Below are 18,429 nucleotides of genomic sequence, written 5' to 3' on the forward strand. Positions count from 1 at the left end.
GTGAAATGCCTAATCGTCGAGAGATACATCGTGTACTGGTACCCGGGCTACGTTGAACAGCATCCGTAATACCCTCATCATCGTCTTCACGTATCGAGCACCCGTACTGATCATGAACGCCAGACGAACTGTACCAAATCACCGCCGTTTACAACTTCATTGGTGTCATGCGAGAGCTCATTGTAGGGTAGGATGGAAGTCTGTTGTGTTATCTGATGAACGCTGGTTCTGCCTTTGTGCCACCGATGGCCGTGTGTTGGTTAGAACGAGGGCAGTTGAGGGTCTACAACCAACCTGTCTGCTTGATAGACACACAGGACCTATACCTGGAGTCATGTTCTGGGATGCGATTTCGTATAACACCAGGAGCACTCTGTTGGTTATCCCACGCACCCTGACTGCAAATTTTTTACGCCAATCTGGTGATTCTATCTGCTGTGCTGTCATTCATGAACAGCGTTCCTCAGGGTGTTTTCCAGCAGGATAGCGCTAGCCACATACCGCTGTTGTAACCCAACATGCTCTTTAGAGTGTTGACATGCTGCCTTGGCCTGGTCGATCACCAGATCTGTCTTCAGTGGAGCACATATGGGACATCACCGAACGGCGGCTCCAGCGTCATCCAAAACCAGCATAAACCGTCCCTGTATTAACCGACCAAGTGCAACAGGCATGGAACTCCCTCCTACAAACTGACATTCGGAATCTGCACAACACAATGCATGCACGTTTCCATGCTTGCATTCAATATTCTGGCGACTACACCGGTTATTAAGGTACCAGCTTTTCACATTTGCAATGGCCTATCTCGCGCTTACATCTATATTTCAAGATAACTGTCATCATTGAGTGTCACTGAATTACATTTGAAACATTTATTTAGCACTACAAACAACCGTCAAGCCATGTTCACTAAAACAATGTCACAGCCACTGAAACAATAATATTTCGACTCACTGAGAGGTCATTTTCAAACGTAATTACAAACATGGAAAACTGCATTACTAATTGCAACCACACTTCTTTCAAGTATTACAGAAATACAGTGGTTTTAGTGTATTTTTCGTAATATTTGGAACAAGTGTGGTTGCAGTTAGTAATGCAGTTTTCCAGGTTTGCGATTACATTTGAAAATGACGACTCAGTGCGTCGAAATTAGTTGCGTTACCTTTTAAAAATTCCATTGTTACAGTGGCTGTGGCTTCACGACCGTTTGTGGCGTCAAATAAACATTTTAAACTTACATGTACTTTTGATCTTGCAATGTTAATCACTTGAATATGTTACCTACCCCAAATCTCATTACTCTATATTAATTATTTTTTGATGTTGCGATTATTTTTCCATCGGTGCAGATTAGGAACAGCAGAAGGCCTAAACTCTTCATTGGGGAATGCCAGGTGTTAGTTCACTTTCGCTAAATGAGTTCCCATCGGTTACTACGAACTGTGACCTTTCTGATAGGAAACCATGCATTTGGTCGCACAATTGCGACAATGCTCCATAGGCACGCAGTTTGATTGAAATCTACTTGTCAGGAACCGTGTCTAAAGCCTTCTAGATCAACTTGAAATCCCCTGCCGATAGCATTCACTACTTCGTGTGAATACTTCTTATACTCAACGGAGGATTCTCAGCCGCATTTTGGCTATAGAGAGTTGTACTTACTGTAGTCGGTCATTTTCCTTTATCAATGCTCAAATTCGGTATAGTTTTAGTATTAAGTACAAAGTTGTCACAAGTTATTTGACTGGTTGGATTCGGACCGCCATGGTTCTTCCATTTTGTCAATATCTCTATCTCAGAGCAGCACATAAGACCTATGTTTGATATTAGTGGACTTCTTTTGGCGGAGGGATGCTGTCTTTGCCCGTTTCTTCTTCTTATGTCCACCTTGCGTCGTTATTTGGCTTTCAACGTAGCAGAATCTTTCTCTTCGATGAGACCTTAATTTTGACGTCAACTTTGCCGCTTATCTACACTCCTGGAAATTGAAATAAGAACACCATGAATTCATTGTCCCAGGAAGGGGAAACTTTATTGACACATTCCTGGGGTCAGATACATCACATGATCACACTGACAGAACCACAGGCAGATAGACACAGGCAACAGAGCATGCACAATGTCGGCACTAGTACAGTCTATATCCACCTTTCGCAGCAATGCAGGCTGCTATTCTCCCATGGAGACGATCGTAGAGATGCTGGATGTAGTCCTGTGGAACGGCTTGCCATGCCATTTCCACCTGGCGCCTCAGTTGGACCAGCGTTCGTGCTGGACGTGCAGACCGCGTGAGACGACGCTTCATCCAGTCCCAAACATGCTCAATGGGGGACAGATCCGGAGATCTTGCTGGCCAGGGTAGTTGACTTACACCTTCTAGAGCACGTTGGGTGGCACGGGATACATGCGGACGTGCATTGTCCTGTTGGAACAGCAAGTTCCCTTGCCGGTCTAGGAATGGTAGAACGATGGGTTCGATGACGGTTGGGATGTACCGTGCACTATTCAGTGTCCCCTCGACGATCACCAGTGGTGTACGGCCAGTGTAGGAGATCGCTCCCCACACCATGATGCCGGGTGTTGGCCCTGTGTGCCTCGGTCGTATGCAGTCCTGATTGTGGCGCTCACCTGCACGGCGCCAAACACGCATACGACCATCATTGGCACCAAGGCAGAAGCGACTCTCATCGCTGAAGACGACACGTCTCCATTCGTCCCTCCATTCACGCCTGTCGCGACACCACTGGAGGCGGGCTGCACGATGTTGGGGCGTGAGCGGAAGACGGCCTAACGGTGTGCGGGACCGTAGCCCAGCTTCATGGAGACGGTTGCGAATGGTCCTCGCCGATACCCCAGGAGCAACAGTGTCCCTAATTTGCTGGGAAGTGGCGGTGCGGTCCCCTACGGCACTGCGTAGGATCCTACGGTCTTGGCGTGCATCCGTGCGTCGCTGCGGTCCGGTCCCAGGTCGACGGGCACGTGCACCTTCCGCCGACCACTGGCGACAACTTCGATGTACTGTGGAGACCTCACGCCCCACGTGTTGAGCAATTCGGCGGTACGTCCACCCGGCCTCCCGCATGCCTATTATACGCCCTCGCTCAAAGTCCGTCAACTGCACATACGGTTCACGTCCACGCTGTCGCGGCATGCTACCAGTGTTAAAGACCGCGATGGAGCACCGTATGCCACGGCAAACTGGCTGACACTGACGGCGGCGGTGCACAAATGCTGCGCAGCTAGCGCCATTCGACGGCCAACACCGCGGTTCCTGGTGTGTCCGCTGTGCCGTGCGTGTGATCATTGCTTGTACAGCCCTCTCGCAGTGTCCGGAGCAAGTATGGTGGGTCTGACACACCGGTGTCAATGTGTTCTTTTTTCCATTTCCAGGAGTGTATCTCCTAATACTTCATCTTTCTTTGGTTTATATGTAGATGCAGACGTGAGTAGTGCTGTAAACAGCCCTTGTGCTCATATCGTAGTTTAACAAAGCTGCTGTCGCCGGCCGTGCGGTTCTAGGCGCTCCAGTCCGGAGCCGCGCTGCTGCTACGGTCGCAGGTTCGAATCCTGCCTCGGGCATGGGTGTGTGTGATGTCCTTAGGTTAGACAGGTTTAAATAGTTCTCAGTTCTAGGGGACTGATGACCACAGCAGTTGAGTCCCATAGTGCTCAGAGCCATTTGAACCATTTGAACAAAGCTGCTAAATACGTATATGCGCAGGGGTACTGCAAATTATTCATTAGTTTTCAAAGTTCTATGTTTTCCAAAGCATTACACGTAAAGATGTGATTGATGCCTGAATAGAATCTTAAACTCAACGAGATTGCATTGTGCCCATCAATTGGCGTTACGAGTTCAGTGCCTTGGACACAATGGCGACAAATCAAGAAAAGAGTTCTTGTGTGTGGGAATATGTGAGAGTTTTATCTGTTACGACATCGCAAGTGCATTCAGAAGAAACCGCCATGTAACAGAGAAATGTTGCTATCGACAGTTTAGGGACACTGGTTGTCTCTGTAAACTGAAAAGTGCCGGTTGACCAAACTTGCCAAATGAGACGGTAGAGACGATGAGGAAAAGCTTCGTACCTAGTCCAAAAAAATCAACGGTCCACTCAAGCCACGAACTTGGAATACTGGAGCAAACTATGTAGCAGATTTTGTGACGGCGGTCAAATTTCAAACCGTACCGTCTGCAGCTCGTGCAATAATTAAAACTGGAGATGAAGACCGGCGCCTTCAATTTTGCATCTCAAGGCGGGATGAACATTTTACCTCCAAACTTATATTCAGCGACGAAGCAACCTTCCATTTATCTGAAAAGGTTGATCCCCACAATGTGAGAGTGTGGGGCACTGAAAACCCTTGTGAAATCGATATGAACTAGGTTAATCTTTTGTACCCAAGTCACAGATGAAGTTATATGGGCCGTTTTTCTTCTGTGAGAAGACTTTGACGGGTACCTCATACCTCTATAAGTTGCAGTTGCGATTGTTTCCATAACTGACTGCTGATTTCGAGAATTTCGTCTTTCAACAAAACGGGCCTACATGTCATTCTAACATCGAAGTTCGTCGCCACACGAACGACGAACTTCCTCACCGCTGGATTGGGCGTAGTGGTGAAGATGATGTGGCTCTGTTCTCTTGGTCCCCCGGTCGCCTGATATAACTTCTTGTGACTTCTTGAGGGCGTTTTTACCTACCACCACTGTCAAGAACACTGGAACAGCTCAGAGAACGTTTCAGAGTCGATGACATGGAGTTTTGCTACTTAAGGTATTGGAACAAACTTGACAATCCTTTTACGCGTGTCGTGTGACAAGAGTGGCATTCATAGAACATTTGTAGAGTGCAGATGCAAATTTGGTGAGTTTACGGTTCTGTTATGGATCAATCATATTTATACAGGTAATATTGTGGAAATTATACCGAGCTCTGAAAATGAATGAATCACTTATAGCAGACCTGTATTTCCATATGCATTACAAGAAACATAGGTGAAGAAGTGGAGTAATTGTTGTGGTTTACAATGAGTGGCTATAGGTCATGGGAAGGTGCTAAATTCCATACTGCTAGAGCCTACGAGATGCTTTATTCTCCGTATAGTTCTGGCGGAAGTAGGTTCTTGACACACCACAGTGGCGGTCGTCTGACCCACAGTACGGCTCTGCCTAAGCAGTGTCCCATTCGTTCACAAAACAGCTGCGGTCGTCTTGTACGGCGGTTTACGCTTGTTGGAAACATTCTCTCTGAGATACCGAAGTCCCGCACTAGAAATTGTTGGCTCCAGAACCCGAATTGTGCGTAATTTCCAACATGCTATGACCTACATCTCTTGTTCCGTTTTGCCGGCCGAAGTGGCCGTGCGGTTAAAGGCGCTGCAGTCTGGAACCGCAAGACCGCTACGGTCGCAGGTTCGAATCCTGCCTCGGGCATGGATGTTTGTGATGTCCTTAGGTTAGTTAGGTTTAACTAGTTCTAAGTTCTAGGGGACTAATGACCTCGGCAGTTGAGTCCCATAGTGCTCAGAGCCATTTGAACCACTTTTTTCTTGTTCCGTTTATCATCCCATAATTCAAAGTTGGGTAACCCGCGTTGCTGCTATGTTGACTATATACTAATGTGTAACAGACTGCTCAGATATTGTCTACACTTCTGCCACATCCAGCATATAGACGGTACATTTGGGCGTCGTACACCTGCACATCTTACGTAAACTTGATGTAAATTCCGACAACAGGCCGTCGCGGTCCCAGCAATACCGACGGACCATCATGATATCCTCCACCAGTGGCGTCATTGGACGTGGTATGGAGGGACGTGGGATCAGCTCACCCGGCCGTTGTCACTTGCGATCTAGAGGCGCTACTTCTCGCCCAAGTGGCTCGTTAGTCGACATCACGAGCCTGAATCCACTACGTTCATCCCCCACTAAGGAAAATAAATCCCCTGCATCACCGGGAATCGAAGTCAGCTCCTCCCCATGGCTGTCAGCCACGCTGACCACTCAGCTGAGAAAGTGGACACGCGGCACCTGCTCAAATGCGACAACTCTTCCCTTGACTTTTGGTTACCAAGTTTGTGAAAACTCAAGTGTAAACGTGTTATTCAGAATGCGCTTCGCTCTACCGAAGAAAATACATGAACACTTACCTTGGGTAGCTTCTTCGGTGGGTTGACATGCATGCCTCCAACTTCGACCAAGGCAGGTGCCAGAGGTCGTGGGTACTGCAGGCTGACGTGACTGTTGGTCAACAACATGGAAGTGCTCCTGTCCAACTCTGATAGAGTCGGCATAGTCGGGTCGTTCACATGGCGCCGCACGAGATCCTCCATTTTCGGCAGCAAGTACATTTCACGAATGAGCTTGCAGTACAACCCGAACACTGCGTTGTGGAGTCTTTCGAAGAACGTCATGTGGTCGGTGTAAGCGAGGAAAGTATCGGGAACGTAAGCGTACGGACTTGGGCTTCCGACAATGTCTCCAGTCCAGGCGCCGGGCCAGAACGTGTTGAACTGTATAATTGGAACCTTTAACCTGTGCGATAACGTCAGGAAGCACTCGCAGAAAAATATTTCGATGATCATGACGTCGAACTTTTCGTTGGAGTTCATCAGCCGCTTCACGTTCTCGTCTTGTAGGTACACTTCACATGAAGATATTCCATAGTCGTTCATCATCTTGAACTTCTTAAAATTGTTGGAGCTACCAAGCTCAAGGAACCCCGACGTTTCTGCAAAGAGAGCGGACGGAAGTTTAGTATCCTGGCTCCAGCGGTTGCACAAAAGTTGAAATTTTTTGGAATCTATTGTCATGAAGTCGAGATAACAGTGTTTACTACAGGATAACTTTCAGAAGATTTCACAGAAGAGTAGCATGTACCGAAAATTCCTAAACTATGTCTACGTGTGACGATCTAAATTAAACGTCAGTTTTCATTCCGGTAAAGAGAGAAGCTGATTTTTTTTTTCCATGTGGGACAGTATAGTTTTTCATTGTTGGTAGTAAGATAACCTTAAATTTGGGTCCATATCAATAATATTGGGTTAAATGGCACTGACAAGGAGGTAGCGTAATAACTGCATGCCCACAAGTTTTTTCATCTCGTAGATTTTGTATGTGGGGAACAGTGGCTTGTGATGAGGTATTAGGTCCATAACCTCCACCTTGTTTAAATTTATCACTTATTTCGACGTTTCGGGGCTGATGCTAGTCATCTCCTTTCGCTTTGCCATGGTAGCTGTCTTGTCAATAGCAACAGCATATTTAGACTCACTATCAAGAACAATTTTTACAGTGTGCACATGACATGCCTACTGTTTCCCTTGATGTACTCTGTAGGGCAGTGCCCTGGCGAAGAGAGTGAAATCGAGCATTTCCACTGAATAACATTTGATGAACTTGATTCTACATCTACATCTACATGACTATTCTGCAAGTCTGACTTGAGAGCCTGGCAGAGGGTTATTTGAAACATCTTGAGACTGTTTCTCTACCTTTCCGTTCTCTAACAGCGCCTGGAAAAAATGAACACTTCTGACACTGTTCAGTATCACACGACAAATAACAGTAACAGCAGAAAACATGTTAACCACGCAACTGTTAGAAATCGAAACAAACAAAATCTTCGTGTGGAACGAATGATTCCACAGGGCAACAAGCCACGTGAAAGTGCAGGTTAAGCCAGTCCTCACACGGGACGAGGCAGCTGACGTCGACTTGTATGCAGACGCTGAAACCAACCGCAGGAGAGACAGGCCCACGTCACATTGTACGTGCAAGTTAACGTGATTTGTGACTGCAGCTTCCGCCAGCGTCATCGTCTACTTATATAGCTCGAAAATCACACTTTTTCTTTTACGGTTAGGTATTAAGACGCACATTTCCTCCTTTGTCCATACGCTAGTCATGTTGTTCTGTATGTAGTATTCATGAATGAAGTAGCAAAATTCTGCATGACCCGCTGAAGTGTCGGAATATCGATGCTGTCGATGACCTTCTGTATGGCTATTTTCAGCTCAGGAAAGGTTTTGGGGTTATTGCTGTACACATTGTCTTTAATATAGCCCCACAGAAAGGAGTCGCATGTGTTCAGATCCGGGGAATAAGGCGGCCAATCAAGGCCCAAGCCAGTGGCCTCTGGGTACCCCAGTCCCCAGTCCCCAAAGTGCTCCTCCACTACATCAAACACTCTCCTGCTTCGTAGGGGTCGAGCTCCATTTTGCATGAACCACATCTTGTCGGAATCACGGTAACTTTGAACAACTGGGATAAAATCATCTCTCAAAATCTTGACGTATCATTCGGTAGTCACTGCGCCATCGCGGAATATCGCGCCGATTATTCTGTGACTGGACATTGCATACCACACAGTCCCCTAAATGCGCCTGTTTTGCTTATTGACGAACCCATCCAAATGAAAGTGGGCTTCGCCGCTAAACCAAACCTTACTAATTGCCATCATGACCTGTTGGCAGTCATGCAGTTTGAATGTCCTAACGCAAACCGTTCAGAAGTTACGACTATTGTATTTCATAAAAGTCAATAATTGTCACTCTGTATATTATTATTGTTGTCATTTTGTATCCAATAGAAAATTCTTGATTAAAGACCAGAGTTTCCTGTTATTACTGATAAAAGTGAAAATTGCTTATGAACACGTTTTATGTAAGTTCGACAGAGTATTGAAGCAATGTTCGATATATTTTTGTTTTGCGTTTTTTTATCTTTTTGTCGAAGAAATTGCGTTTTGTAGCGCTGTATGATAGTTCTGTATTGTTTTCTTTATTTTTACTACATCCGCCTGTTTCACGTTACAAATCAACAATTTTCGAATAAAATCTGAATTAAACATTGACAGTTTCAGTTTTGCTATAAATACTGTTTATTTACACCTAAGAGACAGGAGGATATCTACGTAGAACGAAAATGTTCCGTATTTTGACTAACCCTTATAAATCTTCATTCAGTTTCTAGATGGTTCACCGCTTCCTCTAAAGAAAGCGATCGTTATGAGGTAAGGCTCAATAGGTATCCAACACACCAAATACCGCGAATATGACCTTGAATGACCAAAGCTACTAAGAAAACTACCGTAGTCTACGCTCACTTATGGTAGTCTACACTATCCTACAGTAGTTGCACAACTCTGGAAATACCCAATTATACCTGATAGGTATAACAAGTCTTCGATTTGATTTTAAGTACTCTATAACGCTTCGTTAATCGTTATGAAACATAATTTTTTTCCATTTTTTTCTTTCAAGTAGAAATTTATTCAGTTACATAGGTGTTGAAACGAAAAGTTCCTGTGGAAGAAAATGGACATGAAGATGATGAGGTCCAGATTTTAGAAAGTGTAGTACTTCAGACGTTTAGAACAGGAAAGAATTGTAAAACACCTGAACCAGACAATATCAATCTGGAGTGTCTGAAATGTGGTGACAAAATTGTGAAACTGATAACACAGCTCTTCAACAAAATGATACATAGAGATTCAATACCCAACGACATGAAGCTAGGTTACGTTAATACCATATTTAAGAAAGGGGATCGGAAAATTTGTTCAAACTATCGAGGAATTTGTGTTACAAACATATTATTAAGAATTTTTGCGAAAGTAATTAAAAACAAACTGGCAAAAAATTTTAGACCCAAGAAGAACAATGTGGTTTCACGGCTGGGAGATCATGTGTAGACCATATTTTCACATTACGACAGATTTTCAGGAAACATAGGGAAAAATTAAAAAAATATAGGATTCATTTTCATAGATCTAGAAAAAGCGTATGATACTGTTCCAAGAAGATTACATTGAAGAGCACTACATATGGCAAACATAAACCCTTCCTTCATTAAAATAATACAAAAGATGTATAAAGATAACATTTGCCAAGTGAAAGTTGGTAATATACTTTCACAGAAATTTAGAACAAGCAAAGGCCTTTTACTGGGCTGTTCCATGTCACCATCATTATTTAAAACCTATGTAGATATTACCCTTGGAACATGGTCTCGTAAATGTAATAATATGGGATTAGAAATAAGAGATGGTGTTTACCTACATCATTTGTTGTTTTCTGATGATCAAATAGTCGTAGCACAAGATGGGGAGGATGCTAACTATATGTGCAATCAAGTAGCATTAGCATACAAAACTTGAGGTTTGAAGATTAATTACCAAAAATCAGAATAACTGACTAATGATTCAGATGAGCTGTACATTGAAGGAAAAAAATCAAAAAGTTAAACACTTTCTGTTATTTGGGATCCATTTTAGAAATCGAGGGAAAATCAGAGTCAGAAATCAATAAAAGAATTAGTAGCGGACGCAAGGTCATTGGGATGCTTAACTCAGTCTTATAGAGCAGGAATGTAATGAGCAGAACTAAAAAATTAATATACAAATCTGTATTAGAGAGTGTGGTTCTGTATGGAACGGAGACCTGGACAATTAACTTGAAGCACATTAAAAAATTACAAGCTCTAGAGATGAACTTCTGGAGAAGATCGGCAAGACTCTCCAGGTAGGAGAAGATAAGGAACACAGAAATAATAAGGAGAATGGAAATAAAAGAAAGAATATATGACGTAAAAAATGGAAATGTCGTGTGGGTAGGGCCTCCCGTCGGGTACACCGTTCGCCTGGTGCAGGTCTTTCGATTTGACGCCACTTCGACGACCTGCGCGTCGATGAGGATGAAATGATGATGATTAGGACAACACAACACCCAGTCCCTGGGCGGAGAAAATTTCCGACCCAGCCGGGAATCGAACCCGGGCCCTTAGGATTGATAGTCTGTCACGCTGACCACTCAGCTACCGGGGCGGACATATGTGACGTAATGGGTAGGAAGTAATTAGTGGTACGGGCATGTAGGACGAATGGAGGAAGTCAGAATACGAAAATTGATACTGGAGTGGGAACCAGAGGGGGGAAGAAGAAGAGGACGACCTATGACCACCTGGCTCCAAAATGTACAGCACACAATGAGGAGAACTGGCGCAGAGGAACAAGACACACAAGATCGAAACACTTGGAGGAATATTTTGAAAATATACAGCACACAATGAGGAGAACTGGCGCAGAGGAACAAGACACACAAGATCGAAACACTTGGAGGAATATTTTGAAAATATAGTTTAAGAACGCTTATTCTTTGTATAGTAATATCCGAGTAAATTATTATGTTGGAGATAAGCTTCTGTAATGACGAAAAGCTCAAAATAATAATAAGTTCCTTTGTGTTGTGGCAATATGAACTCTGCGTTAGTCAAATTTGTGCATACTTACGCCCAAAGAAGTGTATGGTGTTGGGGATTGCGACGTCGGTCCAGTTTTGCAGCGGCTGCTGCCTGGGGAAGGGCGACACGACGGTGACGCGGTGGCCGCGCGCGTGCAGGCCCCTCGCTATGGCCTGGCCCAGGTTGCGGTGGCTGCCCGAGCCCACGGGGAACACGACCAGCACGTGGGCCGCGCGGGCGCCCTCTGCAAGGCACGCCACAAGCGCCAGGGCTGCCAACAGCAGCTGCGCACCGCTGGCTCCCATCTGCAAAAGCAACGGGACACCTAGCTAAGTAGACCACAAAACTGCTGTTAATTGTTGAGGATAAGCTCAAAAATGGCGCGAGTGCCGGTTCAAAAGTCGAGAGTATCAGCCAGTGGATGGGAAAAAAATGTGGAAACAGAACACATTACGATGACTAATACGTGTAGGGAAACGGTTGGCATTCAGAACAGGTGCCAGTCGTCTCAGAACAAATAAATAAAAATCCTGTATGGTTCTTCCTACAAAATAGTGACAATTTCAGGTAACGAAGATGGAGATGGATGGCGATCACGCACCTTTCGGTCCAAACTAGACCGCAAAGGCTCAATAATATTGAATCTGGTGATGATGGTGGCCAGGGAAGATGCGACAACTCATCCTCGTGCTCACAAAACCAGTCCTGCACAATGCAAGCTGCGGCCAGAGGCCTTGTCGTCTTGCAACACAACACCAGCACTGGGGCAAAAACATTGTAACATGTGACACATATGATCAACCAAAATGGTTACATAATGCTTAGTAATAATGCGACCTTCCAGAGTAACCACAGTGCCCATGAAATACCACGATATGGCTGCCCAAATCATCAGCCAACCCCCGCCATGTTTCACTGTTGGAATGTAAACTCGCCCATTACTTGGAAACAGTGTGAAACAAGATTCACCCACCCAAACGACATTCTTCCATTGCTCCACAGTCCAGGTTTTATGGCTTATGTTTTCCTGTTATGGGCATTTTCATCGCTGATGAGTGGCTTTGGAACTCCAGCTCTCCCTACAATTTTCTGTTTATGGAGCTCCCTTTCTGTTCCCTAGGGCTACATTGTTCCATCATTCAATTCTTCAGTGACTTTTGCAGCCGTCATCTTCTTACATTTCGTCACAGTCCTCTTCATTTACTGTCTGTCACAACCACTCACCACAAGCTTTCGTTTACGTTGTGAGTTAGTGGATAATGCTTTACCACTTTCCCCATATGGGTTATAAATCTTCGATATGATCGAATTCAGTTGGCTCTCACATAATGCACTCATACCTACAGAGAACACTGTTCTGTCGACGACTGACACTCGCAACGTGTTGAAGGCATTGCACATGTGCCGTGTAAGGTGTCAGGCAAATCCAACACCTTCTGTGAAAACCCTGACGTGATAAGCAAATCCGCCAGTATGTCACATAGCTCCGAATAAATCCTGACATTAAATTAACCAAAGTAATACGAGTAACGAGTGAGGAAATGGAATACCACAGACTAACACAAGAATGCCTAAATGCATGTCATACCTTGCCACCGTGAGACAGACGCAGTACCGAGGGGAGAAACGAGAACAGAGGCCGAGAGCAGAACCGTGTTAAGCTAGAAGGCCCTACGATAAGGGACGGACACCCACGACTCCATCTAACCACCAGGACCACCCCCCCCCCCCAGCCCATGTTAAAAGCTAGAGCCCTCCAGAAGAACAGTAAAGATCTTACGATAACACTAAAAGGGCCACACCAGCTGCAAGTCTTAGCGTGAGACTTTTTCGCGTCTCTGTTTAGTTTCAAACGTTAAAAACATTGCCCCACCACGAAAAGTAACCACGAGGACCACCCGCCAGCCCATGTTAAAAGATAGAGCCCTCCAGAAGAACAGTATAGATCTTACGATAACACTAAAAGGGTCACACCAGCTGCAAGTTTTAGCGTGAGACTTTTTCGCGTCTCTGTTATGTTGCAAACTTTAAAAACATTGCCCCACCACGAAAAGTATAACGTTTCTCATTGGATAGACAGAATTTTTGTAGGCGGAGCTTAAGGTTAACATTGAGAACCTGATTGGTCAGATGAAAACACAGCCAGATAGTTTTTTTTTAAACCAACTTCGGTAAATTGTAGTAAGGAGAAGTAAGAGAGGAGTTGCTTCCGAGACGGCGAGATGCATGGAGCCGTCCCCTGACGAACACCGACAAGGTGATGAACATACGCGATGCCGCATTTTTGAGCGCATAAGGCTTCACTCAGAACTGCAGAAGTCTCATCTCTTACATCCCCTTTTTACGTAATACTAGTGTAGATCGTCAATTGAAGCTCGTGGTATTCACATTTGCTACGTAAGTTAAAATCTGAAACGCGATGATTTTTCTGTTATATAATTATTGAGAAGCCACATCAGCCACTGTAATTTACGACAAGTTAGATAAGTAATTAAAGATAATTGAGGGTCACTGTAGACCATTTTGATAGTTTTCTCTTTTGTGAAACTTAATTTGAAGCTAGATTATAGATGTGATATGGCATAGGTCATCCTTCGATCCATTGTAGAACTTGGAAACCCACTCAGGGAATATTCGTTCACATTTTTGTTGAACGCAGTTGGTTTTTATCATCCTGTATTAAAATATTTCCTTTTATCAATATTGCAATTTATAAACAATGTTTTGTGAGTAGAATAAAATTTCCAATGGTAAACTTAACTGCTTTTTCGACGTTATTTTACCAGCTAACTAAAAATAGGAAAGCCTTGAACCCCTTCCACTTAATTTAGTTAGTATTAAGATTCTTTTACAGGGAGTGCAGTGAAGCTGACGCTGAAGACATTAAGTATTTGGTTATATCACCGCTAGTCTCATTGAACTCTTCTGAACTCTACATGTCATGTGTGGTCTGGCGTCTCCTTACCAGCAACAGGTCCCAGGTTCAAACTAGTCAATTCCCTAAAAAACACGCTCAGAGCATCGTTGCGCGAATGTGGTAGGGAGACACGAATTTGAACAAACAGAAACCACGCAGAATGTTAGAGCCGTTTGTGTGCACCTGCACTCCTGCAAGTGTTTGCTCCTGCAGTTTGGCTAGCACCTGCATTTATGTTCAAGCATGCGTTTCTCGCAGTGTTTCCATATTTTGTCCAACCCTTGTACATGTAGGCAAAAGATCTGAAGGGGCAGAAGAGCTTTTTGTACGTGGCCAGCTGAACTGCTGACCAGCGAGACAACCACCGACGGGCGTGCGCCAGACTGAACTCTTGACCGGCCTGTGGAGCGATCCAGCGGCCTTGCACACTTAGTGTCCCCAAAAATTGCGTCAGTGAACCACCGCCCTGAATTTAAATTGTGAGTTACTTCTTCTTTCTTCGTTCTTCCTAGATAAAGAGCTCGTTTGAACTTGTTAGCTTCGTCCGAAAATTTTCTTTTGTTTTTCTCTTCTCAAAATTTCTTCATGAATTCGTTGTTTTGCCTCTGCGTTCCTCTTTGCACTGTTACCCAGTGGTCTTTTGAGCTTTCTCTGCGAATGTGTGATTGGCAACGGGGATTCCAAGGATTTTGCGTTCTCTGATCGCATCTTCCGTGGCGCTCATTTCTAGTAAGTACATAATTTCTTCTAAACAAGTGTTTTTTACGTTTTTTAAAATTTATTATGTTAACTAGTTTTTTAGTTTATCTTGTGTTATCTAAATCTAAAGATGTAGGCGCAGAACTTTAACCGACTTCTATGTGTTTCATCAGTGAGCTTGTTTATCGCTCTGTGTAGGTGTAAAGTTTTTCTATTAACCCACATGTTATTTATGTTAATAGGCCATAAATGTTCGTGAGAATTTTTCGCTCTTCCGTTCCAATTTCATCAGTTTTTGAGTGGCCTCCTAGAGATGTACAATGCAAAGCCAAAGGAACCGGTACACACGCCTAACATCGTGTAGGGCCCCTGCGAGCACGCAGAAGTGCTGCAGCACGACATGGCATGAACTCGACTAATGTCTGAAGTAGTGCTGGAGGGAATTGACACCATGAATCCTGCAGGACTGTCCAAAAATCCGTAAGAGTACGTGAGGGTGGAGATCTCTTCCGAACAACACGTTGCAACGCTTCCCAGACATGCTCATTATTTCCAGAATGAGATTTTCACTCTGCAGCGGAGAGCGTCTGTAAAGATTGGAAGGTAGGAGACAAGGTGTTGGCAGAAGTAAAGCTGTGTGGACGGGGCGTGGGTCGTGCTTGGGTAGATGGAAGAGCACTTGCCCGCGAAAGGCAAAGGTCCCGAGTTCGAGTCTCGGTCCGGCACTCAGTTTTAATCTGCCAGGAAGTTTCATGCTCATTATTGTTTATTTCTGTAGAGTTTGGTGGCCAGCGGAAGTGTTTAATCTCAGAAGAGAGTTCTTGGAGCAACTCTGTAGCAATTCTGGAAGTGTCGGGTGTCGCATTGTCCTGCTGGAATTGCTCAAGTCTGTCGTAATGCACAATGGACATGAATGGATGCAGCTGATGTGACAGGATGCTTACGTACGTGTCACCTCTCAAAGTCGTTTCTAGACGTATCAGGGATCCAACATCACTCCAACTTCACACGCCCCACACCAAAACAGAGTCTCTATCACCTTGAACAGCCCCCTGCTGACATGCCAGGTCCCTGGAATCATGAGGCTGACTCCATACCCGTACACGTCCATCCGCTCGTTACAATTTGAAACGAGACTCGTCCGACCAGGCAACAACCTCCCAGTCATCAACAGTCCAATGTCAGTGTTGACGTACCCAGGCGAGGCGTAAAGCTTTGTGTCGTACAATCATCAACGGTACACGAGTGGGACTTCGGCTCCGAAAGCCCATATAGATTATGTTTCGTTGATTGCTTCGCACGCTGACACTGGTTGATGGCCCAGCATTGAAATCTGTAACAATTTGCGGAAGGCTTCCACTTTTGTCACGTTGAACGATTCTGTTCAGTAGTCGTCGATCCCTTTCTTTGCAGGATCTTTTTCCGGCCACAGCGATGTCGGAGATTTGAAGCTTTACCGGATCCCTGATGTTTACGGTACACTCATGAAATGGTCGTGTGGGAAAATTCCCACTTGGTCGCTACCTCGGAGATGCTGTGTCCTATCGCTCGTGCGCCCACTATAACACCACATTCAAACTTACTTAAATCTTGATAACCTGCCATTGCAGCAGCAGTAACCGATCCAACAACTGCGCCAGACACTTGCTATCTTATACAGGCGTTGCCGACCGCAGCGCGGTGTTCTGTCTGTTTACGTATCTCTGTACTTGAATGTGCGCTTCAGTGTAGTTTTTGGCGCTTACAAGGTCCGTCTGAAAAGTTCGGTCAGTGGTTCAGAAGATAAAGGAAACAAGAGTTACAAACAAAATACCTTTACTAGCTTTCAAACTGGTCACCATTAGCTGCAAGACGCTTATGATGTCATTTGTGGAGCTGTTGTAAACTGTCAGCAGACGCTTCTTGTGCAATCACTCGAATCACCGTGGGTACACGTTGCTAGCTACCTGTATCGTTACAGGAGATGAGTCCTGATGCTGCCAATACTACCCGGAGACCAAGTGATGGTCAATGGCAATGGTGTTCATATACTCCCCCCCCCCCCCCCCCCCCACCTCCCCTCCCCCCAATAAAAAAGAAATAAGCTAGCAAAATGCAAGATTACAACGATGTTGAACGCGTTTCTCGACACCAGGGGCTTGACCAGTCATGAATATCTACCCTGCGCACCATGCTACTGACTACTTCTCTGTCTCCGGATACTTTGGTAGCACTAATACCCACCTCCTGTAATGATGCAGATATCTAGTAAAGCGCGGCCACTGTGGTTCGAGCGATTCCAGAAGAAGCGATTGCTGAGGATTCCCAACAGTTTGACAACCGATGTTAGAAGTTGAAGCTAATGGTGATTACTTTGAAAGCCAGTAAAGGTATTTTGTCTTTACCTCCTGTATTCTTTATTTTCTGAGTTCACCGAACTTTCCAGACGCTTCTTGTATAAAGCGTCAGGCAAAACACCTGATTGTAATACCAAAATTTCACACTGCGAGATATCGCTTGTTTATTGTAATGATACCCTGTTGTTTTGTACCCTAGCTTGAATTTGGTGGCGCTTTCTAAGTTGGCTTTGCTGTCTACTCAAAATGGTACTGTAACTTGTTAGAGATATTTACTTTTTTAAAAAGTGTTTTCAAAATTCAAGACAGGCAGGTAAAGAAAGTCTCCCACAAAGTCAGTTGATAAGGTTAATTATTTTTCCAAAGTCAAAAGAGAGTTGTGCAGAGTGCAGACTGCCTAAACAGGCTGCACCCATGCTGCCACATTTTTTTTTTTTTTTAATGTTGCATGGGAAACACATACGATGTTAACGAATGCTGTAGATAGAAGCCAACCAGGCTTTCAAACGGTGCAGAAATATGAAGCTGTGCACTTCACAGCTCCCGCGGCGCGCTGAAAAAGTAATTTCTAGAGGGAAAAAAAAAAATGTTCAAATGGCTCTGAGCACTGTGGGACTTAACATCTATGGTCATCAGTCCCCTAGAACTTAGAACTATCTAAACCTAACTAACCTAAGGACATCACACAACACCCAGCCATCACGAGGCAGAGAAAATCCCTGACCCCGCAGGGAATCGAACCCGGGGAGCCGGCCGGAGTGGCCGAGCGGTTCTAGGCGCTACAGTCTGGAACCGCGGGACCGCTGCGGTCGCAGGTTCGAATCCTGCCTCGGGCATGGATGTGTGTGATGTCCTTAGGTTAGTTATGTTTAAGTAGTTCTAAGTTCTAGGGGACTGATGAGCACAGCAGTTAAGTCCCATAGTGCTCAGTGCCATTTTTGAACCCGGGGACCCGGGCGCGGGAAGCGAGAACGCTACCGCACGACCACGAGCTGCGGTCTGTAGAGGAAAGAATGTGGAGTATGGCAACTGGTGGAAAGAATGCGTGAGTGTTTTAGTCAGATAGTATGAATCGAAGACGTTGTGCTGTGTGCAGTCTGTGGCTGGTTTGCATTGTTGTTTGCTATTGTAGTGTTGGGCAGCTGGATGTTAACAGCGCGTAGCGTTGCGCAGTTGGAGGTGAGCCGCCAGCAGTGGTGGATGTGGGGAGAGAAATGGCGGAGT

General features: G+C 44.9%; 1 protein-coding gene across 1 annotated transcript in view; it reads right to left on the minus strand.

The window, feature by feature from the left end:
- Nucleotides 1-18,429, minus strand: part of LOC124545408 (UDP-glycosyltransferase UGT5-like) — a 62,119-nt gene that overhangs the window by 24,874 nt on the left and 18,816 nt on the right. The window contains exons 2-3 of the mRNA XM_047124323.1: nt 11,303-11,558; nt 6,162-6,742 (exon numbers count right to left, since the gene is read on the minus strand). Of these exons, the coding sequence (XP_046980279.1) occupies nt 6,162-6,742; nt 11,303-11,558 (837 nt within the window). The remainder of the gene's footprint in view (nt 1-6,161; nt 6,743-11,302; nt 11,559-18,429) is intronic.

Source organism: Schistocerca americana, chromosome 8 (genome assembly GCF_021461395.2).
Source record: "Schistocerca americana isolate TAMUIC-IGC-003095 chromosome 8, iqSchAmer2.1, whole genome shotgun sequence".
In the NCBI taxonomy this organism is placed as follows: Eukaryota; Metazoa; Arthropoda; class Insecta; order Orthoptera; family Acrididae; genus Schistocerca; species Schistocerca americana.